The sequence below is a fragment of the Portunus trituberculatus genome, chromosome 31 (assembly GCF_017591435.1).
Source record: "Portunus trituberculatus isolate SZX2019 chromosome 31, ASM1759143v1, whole genome shotgun sequence".
NCBI classification, from domain to species: Eukaryota; Metazoa; Arthropoda; class Malacostraca; order Decapoda; family Portunidae; genus Portunus; species Portunus trituberculatus.
The window spans coordinates 22,403,536-22,428,665 of record NC_059285.1 but is presented as its reverse complement, the minus strand read 5'-3'; the positions used below and the strand labels follow the sequence as shown (position 1 = coordinate 22,428,665).

Below are 25,130 nucleotides of genomic sequence, written 5' to 3'. Positions count from 1 at the left end.
CATCACCCAGCATTTCACCACTGCGACACCGCATAAGTATCATTTCCCTCGTCCGTGTTTTCCACATTGCCTCTATATAGGATTAGGATTATTGTTAGGTATTAAGTTGGGTTCTTTATTGTTGTATTTATTACTGTGTTATATGTATATGTGTATGTCATTTTCCTGTGTTTCATGTTATATATCTGTGTTTCATGTTTCTTGTTATATATGTGTCAATTTCATTATGGGTTATTAAAATAGCTTTTTAAAGTGACCCCCTTTTGCATTTCCTCACCAGTTGAACCTGCAGTGTTTTTTTATTGTTATTGTTCACCAGCTCTCCGATGCCAATCTTACCAGTTTAACCGGTGAACGTAACAATTGGCGACCGTGACAGGACCATTATAACCCATGTTCAGTGTTCCATTTTTCCAGTGACTTTTTTTTCTGTGATTGCTTGTGTTTCTGTGGTGTTGTGACTCTGATGTGTTTTTTTCTGTGACTTACTCTGCGTGTGGTTTAAATTTACCTTTGTGCGTTCAAGTGGCTCCTTTTGGGTTAAACGTGCTTCGTGACTTTCATTGGTATCGCATAGCAGTGGTAGAGCAGGAAACCAGGTAGAAAGGCGTGTTCACTGATAGCACTTATCTCTATTTTTGCACATAGGCAGGTGTGTAATAAGTGTTATCCAAGTGTTGGGATCATCATATGTTCATGCGAACCCTCAATCCCCTCACTTCGCGGATCATTTTTCTCGCTAGTTAGAATCGGCCATTTTAACTAGTCTCTCAGACTAATCCGCCTCCTTATCAATAACAAGTCTCAGTACAATTCGCTCCTCACTCTCAAGTCTCGTAACTAGAGTAATCCGGATCCCTCTTAATGCCGTAACTCTCTAGTTTACCCCTCATTAGTGATTGTACTCATAAGTGTTTACTTAAGTATAATCCAGGTAATTTCTAAGGTTGCCTTTATTATCACTCTGCCAAGTTCCTCACTTAAGTAATTCGCTTATCATTTTTTTTTTTTGTTGTGGTTTAACATCTATTTAATATGGCTTCCGCTCAGTTTAACGTTGAAGATTTTTGTGCCGACCCTTCTCTGGAACAACTTAAAGATGCTAATATAAAGAAGGACCAATGGAAGACCATCGCTAAACATTTTGATGTTCCCATCACGTCTCAGATGACTAAAGAGGTCATTAAGAATGTAGTTGTTGAACATCTAGTTCAAGAAGGTCAGTTGCTAGGAAATGCCATAGAAGAGTTAACTCCCATGTCAGCCTCTACGAGGACTATAATACACAGTCCCCAGGAAGAACAGGATAAGAGTAGCATAAGTCAATGGGAAATTGAGAAGCTTAAACTAGAATACCGGATGCATGAAAAACAAATGCAACTACAGGCAGGAAAAGAAGCGAAAGAAATGCAATTACAGGCATAACATAACATAACATAACATAAATAATAGGATAACAAAGGGCCACCAGGGCCCATCTAGGTTATCCTGTATCAATCGCACAGCGACCTCGTCATCAGTACTTAAAGATACACTTACAAGTACACAATACATTATATACTAATTCTAAATATTTGGCCCATTAACAGGGCTAAGTCCTGCAGCGAATTCCTCTACAATCTGTAATCCCTATACATGGGGATCATGTCTTGTTTAACTATAGTAAATTTCTTATAAAACTATCATGCAGTGCTATACATAATTATAAATCTAATAAATTTAAGTGCTTATCTAATCTGTTTTTAAACATTGTCAAACTAGTGCTATTTACAACCGTCTCTGGCAATGCATTCCAGAAGTCTACCACCCTATGACTAAAGAAATATTTTCTTATATCTAACCTGCAGCCTTGCTTTCTAATCTTCCTGCCATGATTTCTAGTCCTACTTCCTCCTCTAAGGTAAAGAAAGATCTCACATCTATGTAGTTTGTATCTGAGAACATTTTAAATAACTCTATCATATCCCCTCTTATACATCTCCTCTCAAATGAAAACATGTTTAATTCCTTTAATCTATCTCTATACTCCAGGCGCTTTAATGCTGGTATCATCCTAGTTGCTCTTCTCTGAACTGCTTCTAACATGTTGATATCCTGCCTATAGTGGGGTGACCAGGCCTGTATGCAATACTCTAAATGGGGCCTAACATAGGAATTATATAAGCTACGCACCACTTCCTTACTTTTATAACTAACATTTCTATTTATAAAACCCAGGATCCTATTTGCCCTATTTCTTGCTTCTAAACATTGCTTTGAAAATTTCATAGTCCTGTCTATCACTACTCCTAAATCCTTTCCTTCCTCTACTGCCTCTAGCCAACATCCCTCCATCTCATAGTTAAAGTTTGTGTTGTCTTTACCTAAATGCATAACCTGACACTTTTAGAATTAAACTCCATCTGCCACCTGTCTGCCCATGCTATCAGCCTGTCCAGGTCTCGTTGTATTCTGTAATTGTCCTTTTCACCCTGTACTGCACATGCTATCTTAGTATCATCTGCAAACTTTGATACTTTGCTACTAATTCCTATATCTAAATCGTTAATGTACACCAAGAAAAGAAGAGGTCCTAGCACTGATCCTTGGGGTACCCCACTAACCACTTCCTTCCACTCAGACATTGCCCCATTTAATACTACTCTCTGTTTCCTATCAGAAAGCCATTCACTAATCCAATCAACTAACCTACCCCTATCCCATGTAGTCTCAATTTGTACACTAGCCTCCTATGCGGTACCTTATCAAACGCCTTGCTAAAATCTAGATATATAACATCTATGCTATTTCCATCATCTAACTCCTTGGTAATATATTCTAAGATATCGAGCAAATTTGTAAGACAGGACCTCCCTGATCTAAAGCCATGTTGGGTATCTCTAATTAATCTATTCTCATTTAAATGCTCCCAAATACTACCCTTAATGATTTTCTCTAGTATCTTACATACTATACTAGTTAAACTGATCGGTCTATAATTATTCGCATCATCCTTCCTACCTTTTTAAATATTGGAGTAACATTAGCTAACTTCCAGTCCTGAGGTATCTCAGCAAACCTAAGTGATCTTTCAAAGATTAACTTAAGTGCTTCAGAAATACTGTCTACACCCTCCCTAAGTACTCTGGCATGTAGCTCATCAGGACCACTAGCTTTCCTATCGTCTAGTTCAAGAATAAATTTCCTAATAATTCCCGGTTTTATATCAATATTTTCTAAAGCTCTTAAACTACTCGTCGCACTGTTTGTAACAGGATTTCCTATTCTTTCCTAGTAAATACTGAAGAAAATTGTTCATTCAATAATTCTACTATGTCTTCATTTTGATCCACTACTACACCATCTTTTCTGAGTGGTCCAATCCTATCCTTATTTCTTTTATCACTGACCTTGTAATAACTATATAATTTTTTGGGATCTTTACTCCCAGCTCTAGCTAGTTTTATCTCTGCCTGCCTTTTACTTTTTTTTATAACCTTACTCAAATCATCTCTGACCTGTCTGTACCTAATCAAATCTACATCTTCCCCACTTTTCTGCAACTCTCTGTATGCCCTCTTCTTCTCTCTGATCTGGCTACCTATCTCATGAGTCCACCATAATGGCTTCCTGTTTCTCTGCCTTATATCTTTGTAAGGGATACACTGCATCACTATACCCTTTACTACAACCTTAAAAATATCCCACATCTCCTGTGCAGTTTTATTTCCAAAACTATCTTCCCAGTTTACCTCTCCTAATAACTGACGTAACCTACCATAATTGCCTTTCTGATAGTTTGGGACTCTAGTCTTATTCACTATATTATCCCTACTGGAATTAATGATAAATCTAATTATATGATGGTCACTGTTTGCTAAAGTCTCTCCTACCTCAACTTCCTTTAAACAATGCTCAATATTTGTTAGTACTATGTCTAAAACCTTCCTCCCCCTAGTAGGTTTATCTACCATCTGCACTAAATAGTTATCCTGAAAACTTTCCATAAACTTATTTTCACTAGCATCTCCTACCATCCTCTCCCAGTTTACTGACTTAAGGGAGGGCAAAACAGCTGAAATGGTAAAATGGGCTCAAAACATTTTTCTATTTTTTCTTTATTTTTAGATAGATAGAAACCTAACACACAGAATAGCCAAGCACAAAGATTTTCCTGTTAGAACCAATAGACCTCTATCTAACCCTTCTTTTTCTGCAATTAGAGCACATTCACATGATAGTGATCACCCTTTTGTTATTAATGACTTCAAAATTATCCAAAGATGCCAATCTAATACTGATATCAAACTTCTTAAAGCACTTTATATTAAACACTTACAACCTGAACTCAATAATCAGCTGTCTTCAACTAGGCTTCGCACTCTTCAATAGAAACCTTGAACTTTTGCTTCACCTCTCTTCACTACCTTTCTCACATCTTGATACCACCCCTCTAGTCAGTTCCTTCCTGTACTACATATAGCACACTTCAAGGTTTGTGTCCCGTGTACTTTTCTCTATGTGCAATTTTCTTTTGACGATGTGTTGTGATCTTTATTCATTTTTGTTTTTTTTAATTTGTATTTTAACTTATTGTGATTTTTATTCATTTCTTTGCTTTATTAGTTTGTATTTTAACTTAATGTCCCAACAAAGTCTTTTTTAGACTTTATACTTAATTTGTTAATTATTTTAGGCCCTGAAGATGCCTTCTGTCTGTGAGGCGAAATGTTGGAAAATAAACCAGAAGATATGAAGACTTCCATGTGATTTCCCTGCATTTTTAGTATCTACAATTTCTGCTATCAACCCTTGCATATATATATATATATATATATATATATATATATATATATATATATATATATATATATATATATATATATATATACACATATATATATATATATATATATATATATATATATATATATATATATATATATATATATATATATATATATATATATATATATATATATACATATATATATGCTCACACACAGTAGTTATTTAAAGGCAAAACATTCACAGTACCAGGCTTTCATCCTGGAAGATGCTAAGTCCATCGGTGAAAACCCAAACTGGTAGGAACATGAAAAGTGCCAGACAGCCCAACAAGTGCAGCAGGCGCAGATGATGGATCCCTGTGTCTGTTAGTACCTGTAAGAAAGATCAAAAGAAAGTTGTATAAGTGTACATGAACAAAATAGTCTTACATAGCTGGGATCTCAAATCAAATGTTGTCTGTCAAAGAAAGTTTTCCCCTGTTACATTAAAAACAAATCATTATGTTTTAAATCTACATGAGTGCATAATAATGTAGCAAATATAACTGAATTGTTAAACATGTTTTATATTGTTTCATATTAATTGGACAACAGATGAATACTAAGAAACAAATTACATATGGCTCTTAATCCTTGCATATACTTTTAGTTATCAGTATATCAAAAATACTGTGGTGCCTCATGATAACAGACCTCACAGTAACATATTTCCTTCAGTAATGGACTGGACTTAACCTAATCTAACCTAACCAAATTTTTTTCATTGTGGAACATTTTTTTTCCCCCACAAATCCATGGTTGCCAAGAGGCCATGCAGACAAATGCACATACCCACAATAAACAAACCAAAAAAAGCATGCAAGATACCATTGTAATTTGTTTTCTTTCTCTACAATTTACAAAACTTGTAATAAGGTGGAGAGTGGCAACTGTTTGCCTATGCAGGTCACCGGATTGCCACTCATATTCATTTGTGGTCCCTGGCTGGTTGGACCTGCAGCTTGTCAAAGTGAAATGCTAGTTATGCATTTCTGTTGGGCAAACGAAGATAATGACACTGCCACACTAAGAGAGAGAGAGAGAGAGAGAGAGAGAGAGAGAGAGAGAGAGAGAGAGAGAGAGAGAGAGAGAGAGAGAGAGAGAGAGAGAGAGAGACATGGCTGACCAAAGTGGAGACTGCAGATGACACTAAAATTAAATCTCTCTTCTCATTTGATTTTTTCCTTTATTTACTGGTCTTTAAAGGTCTACAATTTCATTTCTTTCTTCTTTTGACACGGGGCAATTTAGTATGAAGTGGACTACGTTTCCTTCTTGTAGATAATGAGCAAATTGTGTCATCAATGACATGGCAAAGCAACGTTAAGCACAGCTGCTTGATCTCTCTCTCTCTCTCTCTCTCTCTCTCTCTCTCTCTCTCTCTCCAGTATAGCACTTGTGTTTACAGTGTTGGAGGTTGAAGTTGTGATCTTATGTTAAAATGCACAGTGAACACATCTAAACTATAATCACAATGAATTCAAGATACTCTTGCCTATCTCAAAATTGTGAATGCTGGCAACTCTCGGGTAATTGTGCAGTCATGTGGTAGCAACACTACTTCAATAACTGAAGGTCATGTTTACTTGCTAGGTATCAAGTTTTCCGCCAATTTCCCGCTATCTTGTTTTTCGCAGTGAATAGATAACAGCCATCCCAGTTTTTCTCTGAAGGACAAACATGGCCAGAACCACCACAAGTAAGACAGAAAAGACCCGGATCATCACCCTAAGGCAAGCAGGAGTAAATATCAACGAGATTGTTGCTCGTACTGGTCGCCACAGGGCAAGGAATATACAGAGAGGAAGTTTTGGTGTAGGTTAAAGTTTGGAGGACAGCGATGGTGCTGCCATCTGTTGGAAGCGAGTACTTTCATAGTAAACATTGTTAGGAGTAACTTAAAATTTCTCCCATGCTTCCTCCCACACCTATTTTTTCCCTGCATTTTCTTGTGGTTATGAACTTATGTCAAATAAAACATGTTTATATATATATATATATATATATATATATATATATATATATATATATATATATATATATATATATATATCTTTTCTGCTTTCTCCGCCTGGGCCACATCATACCTTACTTGCATCGATACGTCAACTGTCTCATGACCACTTTTGCCCTTGGTGGTGGACTACCCTGAGGCCATGGAACATTTCTTGCTTCAATGCCCATGCTTTCTCTCAACATACTGCATTACACTCCCGGCTCGCCTAGCCATCACAACACTCGACCTGCCCACTCTCTTGGCAGCTCAGGCGCCCACCTCCTGGCAACCTGCTGTCTCGCCTTGTGCCTTCTTGAGACCGGCAGCACGCCTGTGATACCCACACAGGACTACCCCACGGCTCATAAGGATTCAAAAGAGGCCACGAAAATCTATGGATCCTTATGAGCCCTGGTGCAGTGCTGTGTGGGTATCACAGGCGTGGTAGCTGGCCGGTCTTCCTCAAGAAGGCACAAGTAAGGCAAAGGACAACAGGTTAGCAGGAGAGGTGGACGCCTGAGGCCGCCAGGAGGGTGGGCAGGTTGAGTGTTGTGATGGCCAGGGTGGAGAGCCGGGAGCGTAATGCAGTATGTTGAGAGAGGATCCGAGGCGTGGGCATTGAAGCAAGAAATGTTCCATGGCCTCAGGGGTAGTCCTACACCAAGGGCAGAAGGGCTCACAAGACAGATGTAGGCGATGCAAGTGAGCACTGAGCGTGGTGTGGCCCAGGCGAGCGATGGTTGATGTGCCTTGCACTCCTTCTTGTGACTGACTGTTTGAATCTTGTAACGGCACTCATCCTCCCTGGCTGATGAACCCCCTCATCCCTCACCCCCCTACTACCTACGACCCGCGTGCCATCTGTTAGAAGCGAGGTTCCCTAATCAATTCCTCCAGCCCACCCACTGAACCCGTATATCCTCCCTAGAATCCTTGCCGCAGGGCAACTGTCCTCCGCATCCTGGCTGCCAGTTGAGAAATGAGTGAAGATGGTATTCCCCAGCCCAAACCCCACCCAGGGAAACAGAAAAAAACTTCAAAGAAGACTGATGCACTCATCTGGCGTGCTGTCAACAAGAATCCATTCATTACATCCAGCAAGATAAAAAAAGAAGTACCCAGAGCTACAGCAAAATGTGTCTGAGCACACCATCTGAGAATGCCTACACTGAGACTTGATGTTGTTCACCCATAGAGCTGTGCTAAAACCTCGCCTGATGAAGACTATGAAGAGTAAGAGACTTTAATTTTGCATACAATATAGATATTGCACACCTAAGCAATGGAAGAAGGTGCTTTTTTCTGATGAAAGCACCTTTAGGTGTGAGATCAAGTTCCAGGACAGTGTGGCGGCTGTTAAAGAGCAACAGGTACGACGAACGCTACGTGGTGAAAACTGTAAAACACCCACCCTCTGTGATGGTTTGGGGTGTCTTCAGTGGGCAGCATGGTGCAGGGGATCTTTATTTTTTACCACCAAACCAAATAATGTGTGGTAAAAACTATTTTAAAAGTCTTGAAAAACCATATGCACAGTTTTTTTGACCTGCATCAACCAGGTGGTGTGTTTTTGCAAGATGGTTCTCCTCCACACAGGTGTGGTGGGTGTGTTTTTGCAAGATGGTTTTCCTCCACACACGTGTGGTGATGTAAAAAACTGGCTGACTGAAAATATAATACCAGAGATTGAGTGGCCAGGCAGCTCACCTGACCTCAATGCCATTGAAAATGCCAGGTCATTCATGAAAATGGACTAAAGAATAAAAACACAAATACAGTAACACATCTCAAGGACGCAATTTTGCAGGTGTAGCGAGGTACTGATCACAGTTATTTTGAAAAACTAGACCTTAGCATGCCCATATACATTCAAGCTGTCATTGATGCTCATGGCAACCATATCAAGTATTAGGTGTTAACAAAGAAATGTATGTAGTAAATTTTCTTTTCATTACCTTTCATGTTTTCCATGCGTGTTGTGAATATTTCGGTTGCCGTTGGTGTCGGTTGCAACTTCAACTGCCGACACTGTACACTTACGGACAAGAGCTCTACAAGTATTTCAAGTTTCCAAGCATTTCCAGAGCTTCTACTGACCCTCAAGTGGCACAGCAAGTAGACAAGTATTACTATTGTCAGGTCAGCGACAGCGCATGGTATTTTGTAGAGATGTACCAATACCAGAATTTTGACCAATACCAATACCACAAAATTTGGCCGAAACCAATATTACTACCGATACCAATACCGATACTATGAATACTATTGATAATGAAAACAGTGCATTGCAAACCAGTCTATAAGATTGTTGCCCACAGTTGTATGGGGTGCTTTATTAAGTTCGAAGTAATTATTATTATTATTATTATTATTATATTATTATCAACATTATTCCTATCATTATTATTGTAATTATTATCACTATTATTATTATTATTACTATTATTACTATTATCATTATTTGATTAGGTTAGGTTAGTTGTGATGTTTGATTAGATTAGGTTATATTTGGTTAGTTTACATAAGTTAGATTAATGATGTTAGGACAAATTAAAAGTTGTCAAAAATAACAAGGGTGATCACAAACAAATATATGGAAATAGCCAATCTTTACTGATTTATTTGTATCATATTTTCTGACCATGAAAAAAGACGTGTACACCCTCATTTGTTCAGATTGAACAATCTATTGGGAAATAATAAGTCATACTGAGTGTTATGGGTTCCAATATTTTGTCCACAGCCGGAAAATCTGTGATGTCACTTATAAATACCGCTAAATGCTCCTATAATGATCACCTGCATGTTGCATACCTTCCTGCCCAATGTCCTCATGAATTTTGTTTGGATATTGCTTTCCAACAATCTTATTTGCCAAATACATGTGCATTTCAGCAATATTTCCAGTTCAACGTTACCTTGTGAGAGAAAGACACTATCAGTGCATAGAACATCCAGTTGGATGAAGCACAAACACACTTTCTGTCTGTGTCTGTTTTTTTTTTTTTTTTTTAAGGTGTTCACCATTCTTTATTTCAAAAGGAATCACTACGTGTGACAGCAGCTACCCCCACTACGTATTTAAAAGACGGCTGTGTATAAGGGTAACCTCCTTTGCTGTGGCATTCAATGTGTGTGAGAGAGAGAGAGAGAGAGAGAGAGAGAGAGAGAGAGAGAGAGAGAGAGAGAGAGAGAGAGAGAGAGAGAGAGAGAAAAAAAAAATTTCTTTGTTTTAATGAAAATATTTGCTATTCTTTTTTTTTTTTTTTTTACATAAGGAAGAGGGCCAGCCAAGGGCAAAAAAAAGAAAGTTAGAAAAAAGCCCACTTGAGCGCTGGCTCTCCAAAGACTTCAAAAAGTGCCAAAACCGTCAGCCAGAATTAGGGGAGCAAATGCCTCGATACCTCCCTCTTAAAAGAAGACAAGTTGTAGGAATTCGGAAATACAGATGCAGGGAGGGAGTTCCAGAGTTTACCAGTGAAAGGGATGAATGATTGAGCATACTGGTTAACTCTTGCATTAGAGAGTTGGACAGAATAGGGATGAGAGGAAGAAGAAAGCCTTGTGCAGCGTGGCCGCAGGAGGAGGGGAGGCATGCAGTTAGCAAGATCAGTAGAACAGTTACCATGAAAATAGCGATAAAATATAGAAAGGGATGCAACATTTCGGCGGTGAGAAAGAGACTGAAGACAGTTAGTCAGAGGAGGGAGTTGATGAGACGAAGAGCTTTCGATTCCACCCTATCAAGCAAAGCTGTGTGACTGGAACCCCCAAACATGCGAAGAGTACTCCATACAGGGACGGATAAGGCCCTTATACAGAGTAAGCAGTTGGAGGGGCGAGAAAAACTGGCGGAGACGCCTCAGAACACCTAATTTCATAGAAGCTGTTTTAGCAAGAGATGAGATGTGAAGTTTCCAGTTAAGATTATGAGCAAAGGACAGACCGAGGATATTCATTGTGGAAGAGGGAGACAGTTGAGTGTCATTGAAGAAGAGGGGATAGTTGTCTGGAAGGTTGTGTCGAGTTGATAGATGGAGGAATTGAGTTTTGAGGCATTGAAAACTACTAGATTTTCTCTGCCCCAATCGGAAATCTTAGAAAGATCGGAAGTCAGGCGTTCCGTGGCGTCCCCGCGTGATCTGTTAATTTCCTGAAGGGTTGGACGTCTCTGAAAGAACGTGGAAAGATGTAGGGTGGTATCATCAGCGTAGGAGTGGATAGGGCAAGAAGTTTGGTTAAGAAGGTCATTAATGAATAATAGAAAGAGAGTGGGTGACAGGACAGAACCCTGAGGAACACCACTATTAATAGGTTTAGGAGAAGAACAGTAGCCGTCTACCACAGCAGCAATAGAGCGGTCGGAAAGGAAACTTGAGATAAAGTTGCAGAGAGAAGGATAGAAGCCGTAGGAGGGCAGTTTTGAAATCAAAGCTTTATGCCAGACTCTATCAAAAGCTTTTGATATGTCTAACGCAACAGCAAAAGTTTCACCGAAATCTCTAAAAGAGGATGACCAAGACTCAGTAAGGAAAGCCAGAAGATCACCAGTAGAGCGACCTTGACGGAAGCCATACTGGCGATCAGACAGAAGATTGTGAAGTGACAGATGTTTGAGAATCTTCCTATTCAGGATAGATTCAAAAACTTTAGACAAGCAAGAGATTAAAGCTATAGGACGGTAGTTTGAGGGGTTAGAACGGTCACCCTTTTAGGAACAGGCTGAATGTAGGCGAACTTCCAGCAGGAAGGAAAGGTAGAAGTCGATAGACAAAGTTGGAAGAGTTTGGCCAGGCAAGGTGCAAGCACAGAAGCACAGTTTTTGAGAACAATAGGAGGGACCCCATCAGGTCCATAAGCCTTCCGAGGGTTTAGGCCAGCAAGGGCATGGAAAACATCATTACGAAGAATTTTGATTGTAGACATGAAATAGTCAGAGGGAGGAGGAGAGGAGGACAAGCCCAGAATCGTCCAAGGTGGAGTTGTGAGCAAAGGTTTGAGAAAAGAGTTCAGCTTTAGAGACAGAAGAGATGGCAGTGGTGCCATCAGGATGAAATAAAGGAGGAAAGATGAAGAAGTGAAGTTATTTGAGATGTTTTTGGCTAGATGCCAGAAGTCACGAGGAGAGTTTGAGTTTGAAAGATTTTGACATTTCCTATTTATGAAAGAGTGTTTGGCAAGTTGAAGAACAGACTTGGCATGATTCCGGCAGAGATATAAAGTGCATGAGATTCAGGAGATGGAAGGCTCAAGTACCTTTTGTGGGCAACCTCTCTATCATGTATAGCACGAGAACAGGCTGAGTTAAACCAAGGTTTAGAAGGTTTAGGTTGAGAAAAGAATGAGGAATGTACGCCTCCATGCCAGATACTAACACCTCTGTTATGCGTTCAGCACAAAGAGATGGGTCTCTGACACGGAAGCAATAATCATTCCAGGAAAATCAGCATAATACCTCCTCAGGTCCCCCAACTGGCAGAGGCAAACGCCAGAGGCACCTTCGCTTTGGGGATCCTGGGAGGGATTGGAAAAATAGGACAAGATACAGAAATGAGATTGTGATCGGAGGAGCCCAACGGAGATGAAAGGGTGACAGCATAAGCAGAAGGGTTAGAGGTGAGGAAGAGATCAAGAATGTTGGGCGTGTCTCCAAGACGGTCAGGAATACGAGTAGGGTGTTGCACCAGTTGCTCTAGGTCATGGAGGATAGCAAAGTTGAAGGCTAGTTCACCAGGGTGGTCAGTGAAGGGAGAGGAAAGCCAAAGCTGGTGGTGAACATTGAAATCTCCAAGAATGGAAATCTCAGCGAAAGGGTAGAGGGACAGAATGTGCTCCACTTTAGAAGTTAAGTAGTCGAAGAAATTACTATAGTCAGAAGAGTTAGGGGAGAGATAAACAGCACAGATGAATTTAGTTTGAGAGTGACTGTTAAGTCGTAGCCAGATGGTGGAAAATTCGGAAGACTCAAGAGCGTGGGCACGAGAGCAAGTTAAGTCGTTGCGTACATAGACGCAACATCCAGCTTTGGAATGAAAATGAGAATAGAGAAAGTAGGAGGGAACAGAGAAGGGCTACTGTCAGTTGCCTCAGACAGCTGTGTTTCGTGAGGAAAAGAAGATGAGGTTTAGTAGAGGAGAGGTGGTGTTCCACAGATTGAAAATTAGATCTAAGACCGCGAACGTTGCAGAAGTTAATGTAGAAAAAGTTGAGGGAGGTGTCAAGGCATTTGGGGTCTTCAACAGGAGAGGTGTCCGACCTGGGGACATTTTTGGTCCCCTCCCCAGAGGGGGACTCCGAGGCGTTGTTTATTTGGGGTCCCATTTTTCTTTCAAATTTTGATTTTGGGTGAAGGGTGTATGTGTGGTAAGTGCATGTAGTTTTGTGTGAAGGAGAGCTGTCTTTAGAGGGTAGGCTGTGACTACCCCCTTGAGTTGTGAGACACAAAGGGAAACGTTCAACGAGATCACAACTAGCTTTAATGGAAGGTTCACAGCACCTCCTGAACTAGTGCTATTAGATTTAGTAGTATGTACTATGTAGTACATATATTGATTAAACTAAACTTTCAGTTATGATACATTATATACAATACTTTAAAGCTTGTACTGGGTGTGCTGTTCAGCGTGGTGACACTGTGCTAGAATGTTTTGTCTTAACTAAAACTACACTGTTGTGTTTCACCTTGTTGAAATTATAAATATCAATTCAAGTTTTGTCCAGGCGAGTGACACTGCAATGGAATATTTTGCCTTACTTAAAACTGCACTGTTATGTTTTATCTTAAATTAAAATATGAGTGTTCCTTAGTGCTTAGCCTGGGAGCCAGTGAGTGATGATTCTGTTACTCCAGCATCTGAATAATTTGAAATATTCTTTATAGAATTATGGGTTAAAGATGGCAGAGCACAAGTTGAGAAGCAACATATGCCACTGTATTCAAATAAATATTTTTCATTACTAATACGAATATGCAGCTGTCTTATAACCACAACTGTTATTTGTAGTCTACCAGTCAGAAGAATTAAAATCCAATAGAAAACAAGTAAAACATGATAAAACTGGTAAACTTTAACTCACATACATACAACAGACTGTAGTGTGCCTGATTATACATAAATACACACCACCCATCTATTTGCAAACCCATCCACCTAACCAAACACACACACACATTTGGACTAAAAGAAAAAAATGTAAAATATAGAACAAGAAGAGAAAAAGAAGAAATTAAATCAGTCAAAGACCTACTAAAAAATCTAAATGACGAAGATAAACAGAACTTAGAAGAGGAAGTAGAAGAAATACACAGAATGGGACCTTATCAAGAAGGAACAACAAGACCAATTAAGATACTACTAAAATCAAAAGCACCAACAGAAGAAATATTATATAGAACAACTAAACTCATAGAAACAGAAGGTTGCAAGGATATATATATATATATATATATATATATATATATATATATATATATATATATATATATATATATATATATATATATATATATAAAGAAAAACTGAAATGAGGAAGAAAGGAAGAGATACAATGAAATGGCAGCAGCAGTAAGGGAAAAAAATAATGAAAGGTCAGAAGAGGAAAAAAAAAGGCATTTTTTTGGAAAATTCTAGGAGACAGGATAAGGAAATGGTATATAAAAGAGAATGAAGAGGAAAAAGTGGAGCAAGTTTAACTAAAAGTGATAAAGACAAGAGACTAAAAATGATGTATACAAACATAAACGGGGTTTTATCAAGTAAATTAGAATTAAGAGATTACATAAAGAAAGAAGAACCGGATATTGATTGCCTGGCTGAAACAAAACTATATAAGGCAATCATAATAGGCTTGGATAATAGGTATAACTTATGGAGGAGAGACAGATGGGGTAAAGGAGGAGGAGGAGTCATGATAATGTTAAGGAAGGAGATAGTGGTAAACCAAGTGGAATGTGGGGAAGGAAAAGCAGTACTATATGTTAAGATGCATATTAATAAAAAAGAGTTAACAATCATTGTAACATATATGCCACCAAAAACAAATTCATGGACCAATCAAGAATACAAAACACATGATAGATGACACAATAAGGAGTCTAATGAGAATCCTTAAAGAGAGGAAAAAAGTGATATTAGTAGGAGATTTCAACTGGAAAGAAGTGGACTGGGAAAATTATGAAAGTGGTATGGGGGCAAAAGCCTGGGGAGAAAGATTCCTGAACCTAATGATAGATAATATGATGGACCAAAGAGTTAAGGAAAACACAAGATTCAGAGGAAACGACGAGCCGGCGAGATTGGACCTAGTTTTTACAAGGGGTGTACAAATGAATGATGATATAAGATATAAGTGCCCATTGGGAAAGAGTGATCATGTAATATTAAAAATAGATATAAAAGAGGAAAAGGAAGATAGAGACGAATCATACAAAGGAGACCGATTAAATTACAGAAAGGCTGATATTGAGAATCTCAAGAACTATTTTAAAACGTTAACTGGGAGGAGATGGAAAACTCAGAGACAGTGCAAGAGAAGTATAACTTATTTTTGGAAATATACAAAACAGGAGTCAGGGAATATGTCCCGAAATATAGACCTAAAGAAGAAGGAAAGAAAGATTGGTTTAATGCAAGGTGTGCTAGGGCAAAAGAGAAAAGAGATGGAGCATGGAAATGGTGGAGCAGAAATAGAAATCCAGTAAATAAGGAAAACTTCAAGGCAGCGAGAAATGAATATGTTAAGGTGAGGAAGGATGAGGATAGCAACTATGAAAAGGACATTGTAGAAAAATGTAAGGAGCGACCGAAATTGTTCTACAGATTCATAAATGGAAAAATTAGGCAAAAAGAAACAATAAAAAGTTTAAAAGGAGAGAACGAGATGATGGAAGACCCAAAAAGTATGGCAGAACTATTAAATAATAAATTCCAGGAGGTCTTTACTAAGGAATCCAAATTTGAAAGGCCACAGGGTAATAGAGAGACCGTCTATATGAAAGAGGTTAAAGTAACCAAGCTTGAAATAAAAGAGTTAATGAAGGAATTGGATGAAGAAAAGGCAATGGGACCGGATGAAGTCTCAGGCAGAATATTAAAAGAATGTAGGGAAGAACTAGCAAGTCCTATATACATCATAAAATGCTCAATAGAAAATGGAACAGTACCAGTAGAATGGAAAAGAGCTGAGGTGATTCCCATATATAAGAGCGGAAGGAAGGAAGAACCTCTAAATTAAAGACCAGTATCAGTAACTAGTGCAATATGCAAGATGTGTGAAAGAATAATAAAGAAACAATGGATCGAGTTCCTTGAAGACAACAAATTAATATAAAATAGCCAATTTGGTTTTAGAAAAAGATGGTCATGTGTAACTAATTTACTGAGTTTCTACTCTAGAATAGTTGATAGAGTACAAGAGAGAGAGGGATGGGTTGACTGTAATTATTTGGATTTTAAAAAGGCGTTTGACAAAGTGCCACATGCAAGATTACTGTGGAAGTTAGAGGAGAAGGGTGGCTTAAAAGGAAGCACATTGAGATGGATGGAAAGTTATTTGAGAGGGAGAGAAATAAGGACGGTAATTAAAGATATGAAGTCCAAGTGGAGAACAATAGAAAGCAGAGTGCTGCAGAGTCAGTATTAGCACCAATACTTTTCCTCATATATATAAACGACATGCCAGAAGGAGTGAACAGCTACATTAATCTGTTTGCGGATGATACAAAACTGTGCAGAGTTATAAAGCAAAAAGAGGATTGTGAAATACTGCAGGAAGACCTAAATAAGATCTGGGAATGAAGCAAAGTGGGAAATGAAATTCAATGTGGACAAAAGCCATGTCATGGAAATGGGAAAGAGTGAAAGATGACCCATTGGAATCTATAAGATGGAAGATGGAGTAGAACTGGAGAAAGAAAAAAAAGGAAAAGGACTTAGGAGTGACGATGGAAGAAAACAATCAACCATATTGATAGAATTTTCAGAGAGACATATAATTTGCTAAGGAATATTGGAGTAGCATTTCACTACATGGACAAAGAAATGATGAAATTGATAAGTACTATAATAAGACCCAGATTGGAGTAGTGTGGACCCCTCATAAAAAGAAACACATAAGGAAGTCGGAGAGACTACAAAAAATGGCTACAAAAATGGTTACAGAATTTGAATGAATGACATATGAGGAGAGACTAAAGGCTATGGATCTACCAACCCTGGAACAGAGAAGGGAGAGAGGGGATCTGATATAAGTTTATAAATTGATCAACAGAATGGACCAAGTGGATAATGAGAAACTGATCCTGAGAAAAGAATATGACATTCGAAGCACAAGATCGCATAGTAAAAAGCTGAGAAAAGGAAGATGTCTGAGAGATGTTAAGAAATATAGTTTCCCACAACGATGTGTTGAAACGTGGAACAGTTTGAGTGAAGAAGTGGTGTCAGCAACGAGTGTCCATAGTTTTAAAGAAAAATTGGATAAGTGTAGATATGGAGACGGGGCCACACAAGCATGAAGCCCAGGCCCTGCAAAACTACAACTAGGTAAATACACACACACACACACACTATAACTAAAACTACAACTAAGTAAATACACATGAGTGTGCATAGTTTTAAAGAAAAATTGGATAAGTGTAGATATGGATACAGGGCCACACGAGCATAAAGCCCAGGCCCTGTAAAACTACAACTAGGTAAATACAACTAGGTAAATACACACACACACACAGTTATGTAAATTTATTTGCTGTTCATGCAAAGCTGCTAAGAGTTATCAAAACCAGAGAGGACTGTTTGCTGTGCAGGAAGATTTGAACAAGATCTATGAGTGGAGCAGGAAGTGGAAGTTGGAGTTTAATGCCAAGAAATGTCACATAATGGAACTAGGAAAGAGTAAGAAAAGACCGGTATGGAACTATTTGATGGGAGAGGAACAAATAATGAAAACTAAACAGAAAAAAAGATCTTGGAGTGATCATACAAGAAAATCTGAGCCCTGATAAACACATAAGCAAGATATTTGGACTATCATATAAAATGTTGACTAATATAAGAGTGGCATTTCATTACATGGATAAAGATATGATGAAAAAAATCATCACAAGCATGATACGCCCAAGGCTGAAATATGCAGCAGTGGTATGGTATCCAAGCTTTAAAAAGGATACAGTAATCATCCGCATATCTGGATCGCCGTTATCTGGAATTCGCTACTATCCGGAGCTGCCCCCAAGCGTGTTCAAACCTACCGAGTGAGTGATCCCTTGGTTCCACTAGGCGGAAGCACTTACATTCTTGGAGATTTCAATGTTCACCACCAGCTTTGGCTTTCCTCTCCCTTCACTGACCACCCTGGTGAACTAGCCTCAACTTTGCTATCCTCCATGACCTAGAGCAACTGGTGCAACACCCTACTCGTATTCCTGACCGTCTTGGAGACACGCCCAACATTCCTGATCTCTTCCTCACCTCTAACCCTTCTGCTTATGCTGTCACCCTTTCATCTCCGTTGGGCTCCTCCGATCACAATCTCATTTCTGTATCTTGTCCTATTTTTCCAATCCTCCAGGATCCCCAAAGCGAAGGTGCCTCTGGCGTTTTGCCTCTGCCAGTTTGGGGGACCTGAGGAGGTATTATGCAGATTTTCCCTGGAATGAGTATTGCTTCCGTGTCAGAGACCCATCTCTTTGTGCTGAACGCATAACCTAAACCTTCTAAACCTTGGTTTAACTCAGCCTGTTCTCATGCTATACATGATAGAGAGGTTGCCCACAAAAGGTACTTGAGCCTTCCATCTCCTGAATCTCATGCACTTTATATCTCTGCCCGGAATCATGCCAAGTCTGTTCTTCAACTTGCCAAACACTCTTTCATAAATAGGAAATGTCAAAATCTTTCAAACTCAAACTCTCCTCGTGACTTCTGGCATCTAGCCAAAAACATCTCAAATAACTTAACTTCTTTATCTTTCCCTCCTTTATTTCATCCTGATGGCACCATTACCATCTCTTCTGTCTCTAAAGCTGAACTCTTTTCTCAAACCTTTGCTCACAACTCCACCTTGGACGATTCTGGGCTTGTCCCTCCCTCTCCTCCTCCCTCTGACTATTTCATGTCTACAATCAAAATTCTTCGTAATGATGTATTCCATGCACTTGCTGGCCTAAACCCTCGGAAGGCTTATGGACCTGATGGGGTCCCTCCTATGGCAACAAAAATTGTTCCGGAATTGGCAGAAATGACCTATGAGGAGAGATTAAAAGAAATGAATTTGCCTACCTTGGAACAAAGAAGAGAAAGAGGAGATTTAATACAGGTTTATAAACTGTTGAATGGACTGGATGAAGTGGATAATGAGCAAATGATGTTGAGAGGGGAAAACTTAAGTAGAACTACAAGATCGCATAGTAAAAAGATAGCCAAGGGAATATGCTTGAAGGATGTGAAAAAATATAGTTTCCCACAAAGATGTGTGGAGGTGTGGAATGGTTTGAGTGAGGAGGTGGTGTCAGCAAGGAGTGTGCATAGTTTTAAAGGAAAGTTGGATGTGTGTAGATATGGAGACGGGGCCACACGAGTATGATACCCAGGCCCTGTAAAATTACAACTAGGTGAATACAACTAGGTGAATACACACACACACAAATACAAAAACAACAAATTTTCTAATTTCTCTCTCTCTCTCTCCTCCCTTCGTTTCCCTCCCCCTCTTCCTCTCGAAAGATAATCTACATGCGTCCCGCTTGTGTCTAAAATATTAGCAAATGTCACTCTCTCTCTCTTTTTCTCCGAAGAGAGAAGCGTCCACTTTCCTCTTCGAAGGCAATATAGTGACTAAAGAATAGCAGCATAATACACAAAGACAACAAATATGACAAGCTTGCAAGAGTTTCCCGTGCTCGGGCGCACGGCACTACCACCTGTATATCATACAGGCGGGCTTTTTTAACATCCGGCGCGAAGGGGTTAATTTAGGACAGTCATTATAATGTACACTAAGGTATGTATGTAAGTAACTTTATAATGTTGATGATCTTAAATTTATGAAGGGAGAGAAAGTGGAGCGGGAAATACACTAGCTGGCAACCTGTGGAATGTAAACAAAGGATGCATCATTGTACCGCATATAAAACTTATGTACCATGGAGTTAAGCCATGGTGGCGAGCAATGCCATTAGTTTTCTGGCCTCTCGTGTCTGTGAATAATATCCAGCTTCATTTCGTGAGTAAGAGACTTCCTGGTCTTCTTAGCAATGCTAGGTGACATTGTAGGGCTGGTTGCAGGGCGTTTTGGTGGCTTGTTGAGCAAGAGAAGACGAGCTGGTGCTGGACACTGTTATTGTTTTGAGCTGAGAGCGGGGAAGGATAGGGGAGTGAGTGGTGCGTGTTTTGTCCACGAGAGATGCTGGTGTATTCAAAAGCCTGTCGGCTTGCTTGATACGGCGGGGCTTTCAAACTTGGAAAAAATTACCTGGATAAAATTTCGCTAAAGCGAGTTTGGTGTTCGTTATACGAGCAGACGGTAGTAAAAGGAAATGTTCATTGTAGCGAAATTTTGTTGTGTGAACCTTCGTTCATGATTTTTCCACATTAAATGTTTGAATCTCTCCCCCTCACTATTGGTCCTGGGGCAAGAGGAGGTATCTGGTATCTTTTCTCGTTCGCCTCCTCGAGCCTTAAGAAATATGTTCCTTCACAATAGGTCATCTTTTCCCATTTCGAGGCGACATCTGGCAATCCCCGTGACCCGGAGAGAGGAAACGGTACTCCAAGTGATGGTATGTCAGTGTTACTCGGTAGTGACATTGAGGACAGTGATGAAAATGAAGACAGTGATTTTTTTATTGAGAGAGAAGAAAGTGAAGACTCCAGTAGTGATTCTGATAGTGATAGTGATCTGGGAGACAGAGACCAACCCTCACAGCGACGTTCATAAACCTTCTCACGTACTCCCCACGAGCAATGCGCTGGTGTTTGTCACCCATAGTTGCCTCTGCAGGACTGTGCTTGTCGGCAGAGTCACATGAATCCCATTGCTAATAAGAGTTGCCAGATTCCAATTATTATAGAAATCCACAATACTTGTAATATGTGGTTTCTTTTTCTTTTTCTGTTTTGCACATCATTTCATATATGAGTTCCTACTTTTACATCAAATTCAAATGCCCACAAGGAGAGAGAGAGAGAGAGAGAGAGAGAGAGAGAGAGAGAGAGAGAGAGAGAGAGAGAGAGAGAGAGAGAGAGAGAGAGAGAGAGAGAGAGAGAGAGAGAGCACGCACGCTGTGTTACCGGAGCTTGGGGTTCTGCCACAGGTTCGGGGAGAGTTTTTTGATTTGCAATAACCTTGCTCTCAGAGGTCATAACATGTTGAAAACTACATCATTGTACTCAAAATAACACAAAAAATATGCTTTTATAAAGAAATAAATCTTTTATAATTTTTGACAAGTGTGATTTTTCCCTGCTGTAACAGATGGAAAGTAAATTGGCTACCCATACTTTAAGGGTTAAGGAGCTTACAGGTTAAAGTGCTGGATGGGATTGTGGACAGGGTAGAAGGTGGAAGAAACTATGAAATGATTGGAAGTAGGAACAGGAGGTTGTAAAGAGACAAAATCAGAAAAACACGAGTCGCAGTATTTCAAGTAATTAAAGAGAAAGAAGACTTGGTGCAAGATACAGTGGAGGAAAGTGTTTGTGATTTTTGGGATGAAAGAAAAGAAAAATCCAAATACAGGGATCCTCGCAATTTGACGGAGTTAGGGCGGTTTTTCATCGGTTGAATCAGCGTTTATTCAAATCGTGAAGCAATTTTTCCCATAAGATACTTAAGAATTAAGGGGATAGGGACCAACCTCCAGCCTAGACCCCTTCAAAACAACACTATAACCTCTAAAAAACACTAACTTAGACTAAATCAGTACTATTTAAAGGCTTCATTTATACCTAACTATTTTTGTTAAAACATATTAGGGTGCTGTACAGTACATCTTTTAATATCAAAACACTTGCAGCTGTCTCGCAGTACTTGTCCCTGTTCTGTCAAATTGTTGATACGAAGGTTCACACAACAAAATTTTGCTACAACGAATGTTTCCTTTTACTACCATCTGCTCGTTTACGAACACCAAACTCTCTGTAACAAAATTTTATCCAGGTAATTTTTTCCAAGTTTGAAAGGCCTGCCATATCACGCAAGCTGACAGGCTTTTGAATACCCCAGCACCTCTCGTGGACAAAACACGTACCACTTACTCCCCATAGTTAAAAACAATAACAGCGTCAGCAGCAGCTCATCTTCGCTTGCTCAACATGCCACAAAAACACCTAGCAATGTTGCCTAGTGTTGGTAAGAAGACCATGAAGTCTCTTACTCTTGAAGTGAAGCTGGATATTATTCACAGACACGAGAGAGGCGAGAAAACTAATAGCATTGCTCGCTACCATGGCTTGACTCCATCTACTGTCTCTACTATTTTTCAAGTCAGCAGACTCTATCAAGAAGGCTGGTGAGACCACATCTTCCTTATAAGCTAAAATAGCCACCTAAACTCGTGATTCTACAATGGATTAAATGGAAAGCCTTGTGGAAATGTGGTACATACGTTTTGTATGCGGTACAATGATGCGCCATTTGTTTACATTCCACAGGTTGGCAGCTAGTGTCTTTCCCTCTCCACTCGCCCTCCCTTCATAAATTTAAGATCATCAACATTATAAAGTTACCGTATTTTACGGCTTGTAAGACGCTGCATCTTGGAAGACGCACCCTAATATTTGAAAGAAATTTCTAAGAAAAAAAAAAGTCATTCTCATACAAGAACGCATTCACCATATATCCAACCACTGAATACAAAAATATCAGAAGCAAGGAGTCTGCAAGACACTATTGTTTCACCACTCTTTACAAATTTGCTGGAGCGCTTACCACAAATTTAAAACTATGTAAATAAAAGCACCATATACACAGTGAAACAGTCCATCTCTTGTTTTAGTGGCGGGAGACGGCATGTTTTGGACCTGTTGTTTACATTATGGAATCACTTGTCCGATTGCCGAAACCGAACACGTCAGTGCTGCAGTTTGTATTTATTTTATTTTGCAGTCGTGCTTCATAGGCTGATAATTTATCAATGTGAATACAATTCACAAGTGGAGTTTTGACTCTTGCTTGAATGAGTAAGCCACTTGGATGCTCTATCAATAAAGGTATAAAGGCACCTGGCATGATGTGTGTGCTTTCATGTGCATGTATGTGTGTGATGCAATGAGACGAGGGAGCAGCCCGTTTTCTCCACACGGCGCTGAGTAGGCTGCAGGAAGGATTATGGTATTGTAAATACTTGTAACACCTAAGTACTGAGTTTACATAATATAAAAGGCTAAATTAAATGGTACTTAAGCTAACATCATAATGTAATGACTCAACATACAAATCCAGGTTGCTATCTGCCAAGTGTCCAAGCTCACTTGAGGTTGGATGCTGCCTTACAATACAACATTCATCTTGGAAGACGCACTAGTATTTTTCAGAGTATTTTTTAGGAACAAAAAGTGCGTCTTGTAAGCCATAAAATACGGTACTTACATACATACATTAGTGTACATTATAATGACTTTTTTTTTTTTTTTTTTTGGTTTATGTTCGGTTCCCCTATTACATTAGGGCTAGGACAGAGGAGTCAGGAGGACTTTGGTTTTAGCATTTGGGAACCGTTACCCCAAGTGGATGCCCTTCCTAACCTCGGACCGTGGACAGGATTCGAACCTATGTGCTTGAGAACCTTAGGGCCCACAAAGCGCGCGTGGTCCCACTGCCTAAATGTTTAACTTCATAATTTTTTACTTTCATTAAACCTTTTACTAAACTATGATGCACTCTCGCTTTATTTACTCTCAATGGAAGTTCAAGTCAGGGGTTAAACTTGTTATAATTGATTTGTATAACGAAAATTCATTTAACAAATGTTTTTTTAGGAACGTAACCTGTTCGTTAAGGACAGCTATACCTACCTCACACATTCTTATGAGCTCAAGCTTATCTTTGAAAGGCATGAAATATTGCTTTTTAAGGCTGGGGCTGGAGGTGGCATTCTGTCGTCTTGAGTCAGGTGAAACGCACGTTTTCCTCTAGCGTCAATTTTTAGTCAAATTAAGATCTACAGTTTCTAATTAAAACTTTTATAATAAGATTAATTTTCTTGTTACCTGGAATGATGCTATAATCTCAAATCAATAGAATCTTGATAAGTAGATGTAAATATATTTGTACATACAGTAATCGCCCGCGTAATCGGATTATAGCAGCCAAGGCCCTGGCGGATATATGAAATATCCGGATACGCAGAATTTCCTCTCCCAACCCCTTGTAAATTGAGAAGACATGTACATAACCCAAATGGGTAAGAAAACAATGACTGAAAGCACATTAAATGTAAAATCTGGAAAAAAAATTGAAAATAAGCAGTACAAGGGGGTGGTTAGGATGTACACACAACAGTAAAGGCAGTGTCACACTACCACTTTTCCGTCAACTTTCGTCGTTACACACAAGCTCGCTACCACCTCTGTCATGTTGGTCAACTGTAAACAAACACGGCAGCCCCCTTGCTCTTTTTGGCCTTTATTACTCTCTATGAGAAACTCTTCAAACAGCTTTGTCCACTCATGAACAACAGAGCAGCTCATCTTGGCCAGTTGTTCCTTGGAAGTTCTGCATTGGAACGTTGCAGTCACACAAATGTAAACAAACAACTGAACCACTTTTCACTGCTAGGCCAGAACCAATATATTACATATATATATATATATATATATATATATATATATATATATATATATATATATAACCCCTGCTTAACGAAGGGGTTACGTTCCTAAAAAACCCTTCGTTAAGCGAACCGATTATAACAAGTTTAACCCCTAACTTGAACTTCCACTGAGAGTAAACAAAGCGAGAGTGCATCTTAGTACAGTGAAAGGTTTAACCCTTTCAGCGCGCAAATAGGTTTTTGGGTCATGTCTGTGAGACGCAAATACGACCGAAAAATTAAGGTTTGCAAAAATGAAAAAAAATAATGTTCTCATGCATAATAGTGTGTTACGCATCTACATGCTCTAAAAAAATTAGGTCTCTACCCACACTGGAAAGTGGTGCAATAATGATGGGAAGTTGGCTTTCTGGTGGTACGTTGTGCACTGTTGAGTATTGTCATCATAGCGGGTGGTTATTTTCCGCTGCAACTTGTGCAGGTGTTCTCACTAAATACACAGAATTTTCTGCCTGATTTGAACTGAAGTTGCTCAGAACTGCTCCAGAATGTG

At 39.2% G+C, this 25,130-nt stretch overlaps 1 protein-coding gene across 3 annotated transcripts in view; it reads right to left on the bottom strand.

The window, feature by feature from the left end:
- The window catches only part of LOC123511329 (solute carrier family 35 member E1 homolog), a 194,182-nt gene that overhangs the window by 60,036 nt on the left and 109,016 nt on the right, over window positions 1–25,130 (bottom strand). For all 3 annotated transcript variants that reach the window (XM_045267121.1, XM_045267123.1, XM_045267122.1), the window contains one exon: window positions 5,017–5,142. In XM_045267121.1, coding sequence (XP_045123056.1) covers window positions 5,017–5,142 — 126 coding nt within the window. The remainder of the gene's footprint in view (window positions 1–5,016; window positions 5,143–25,130) is intronic.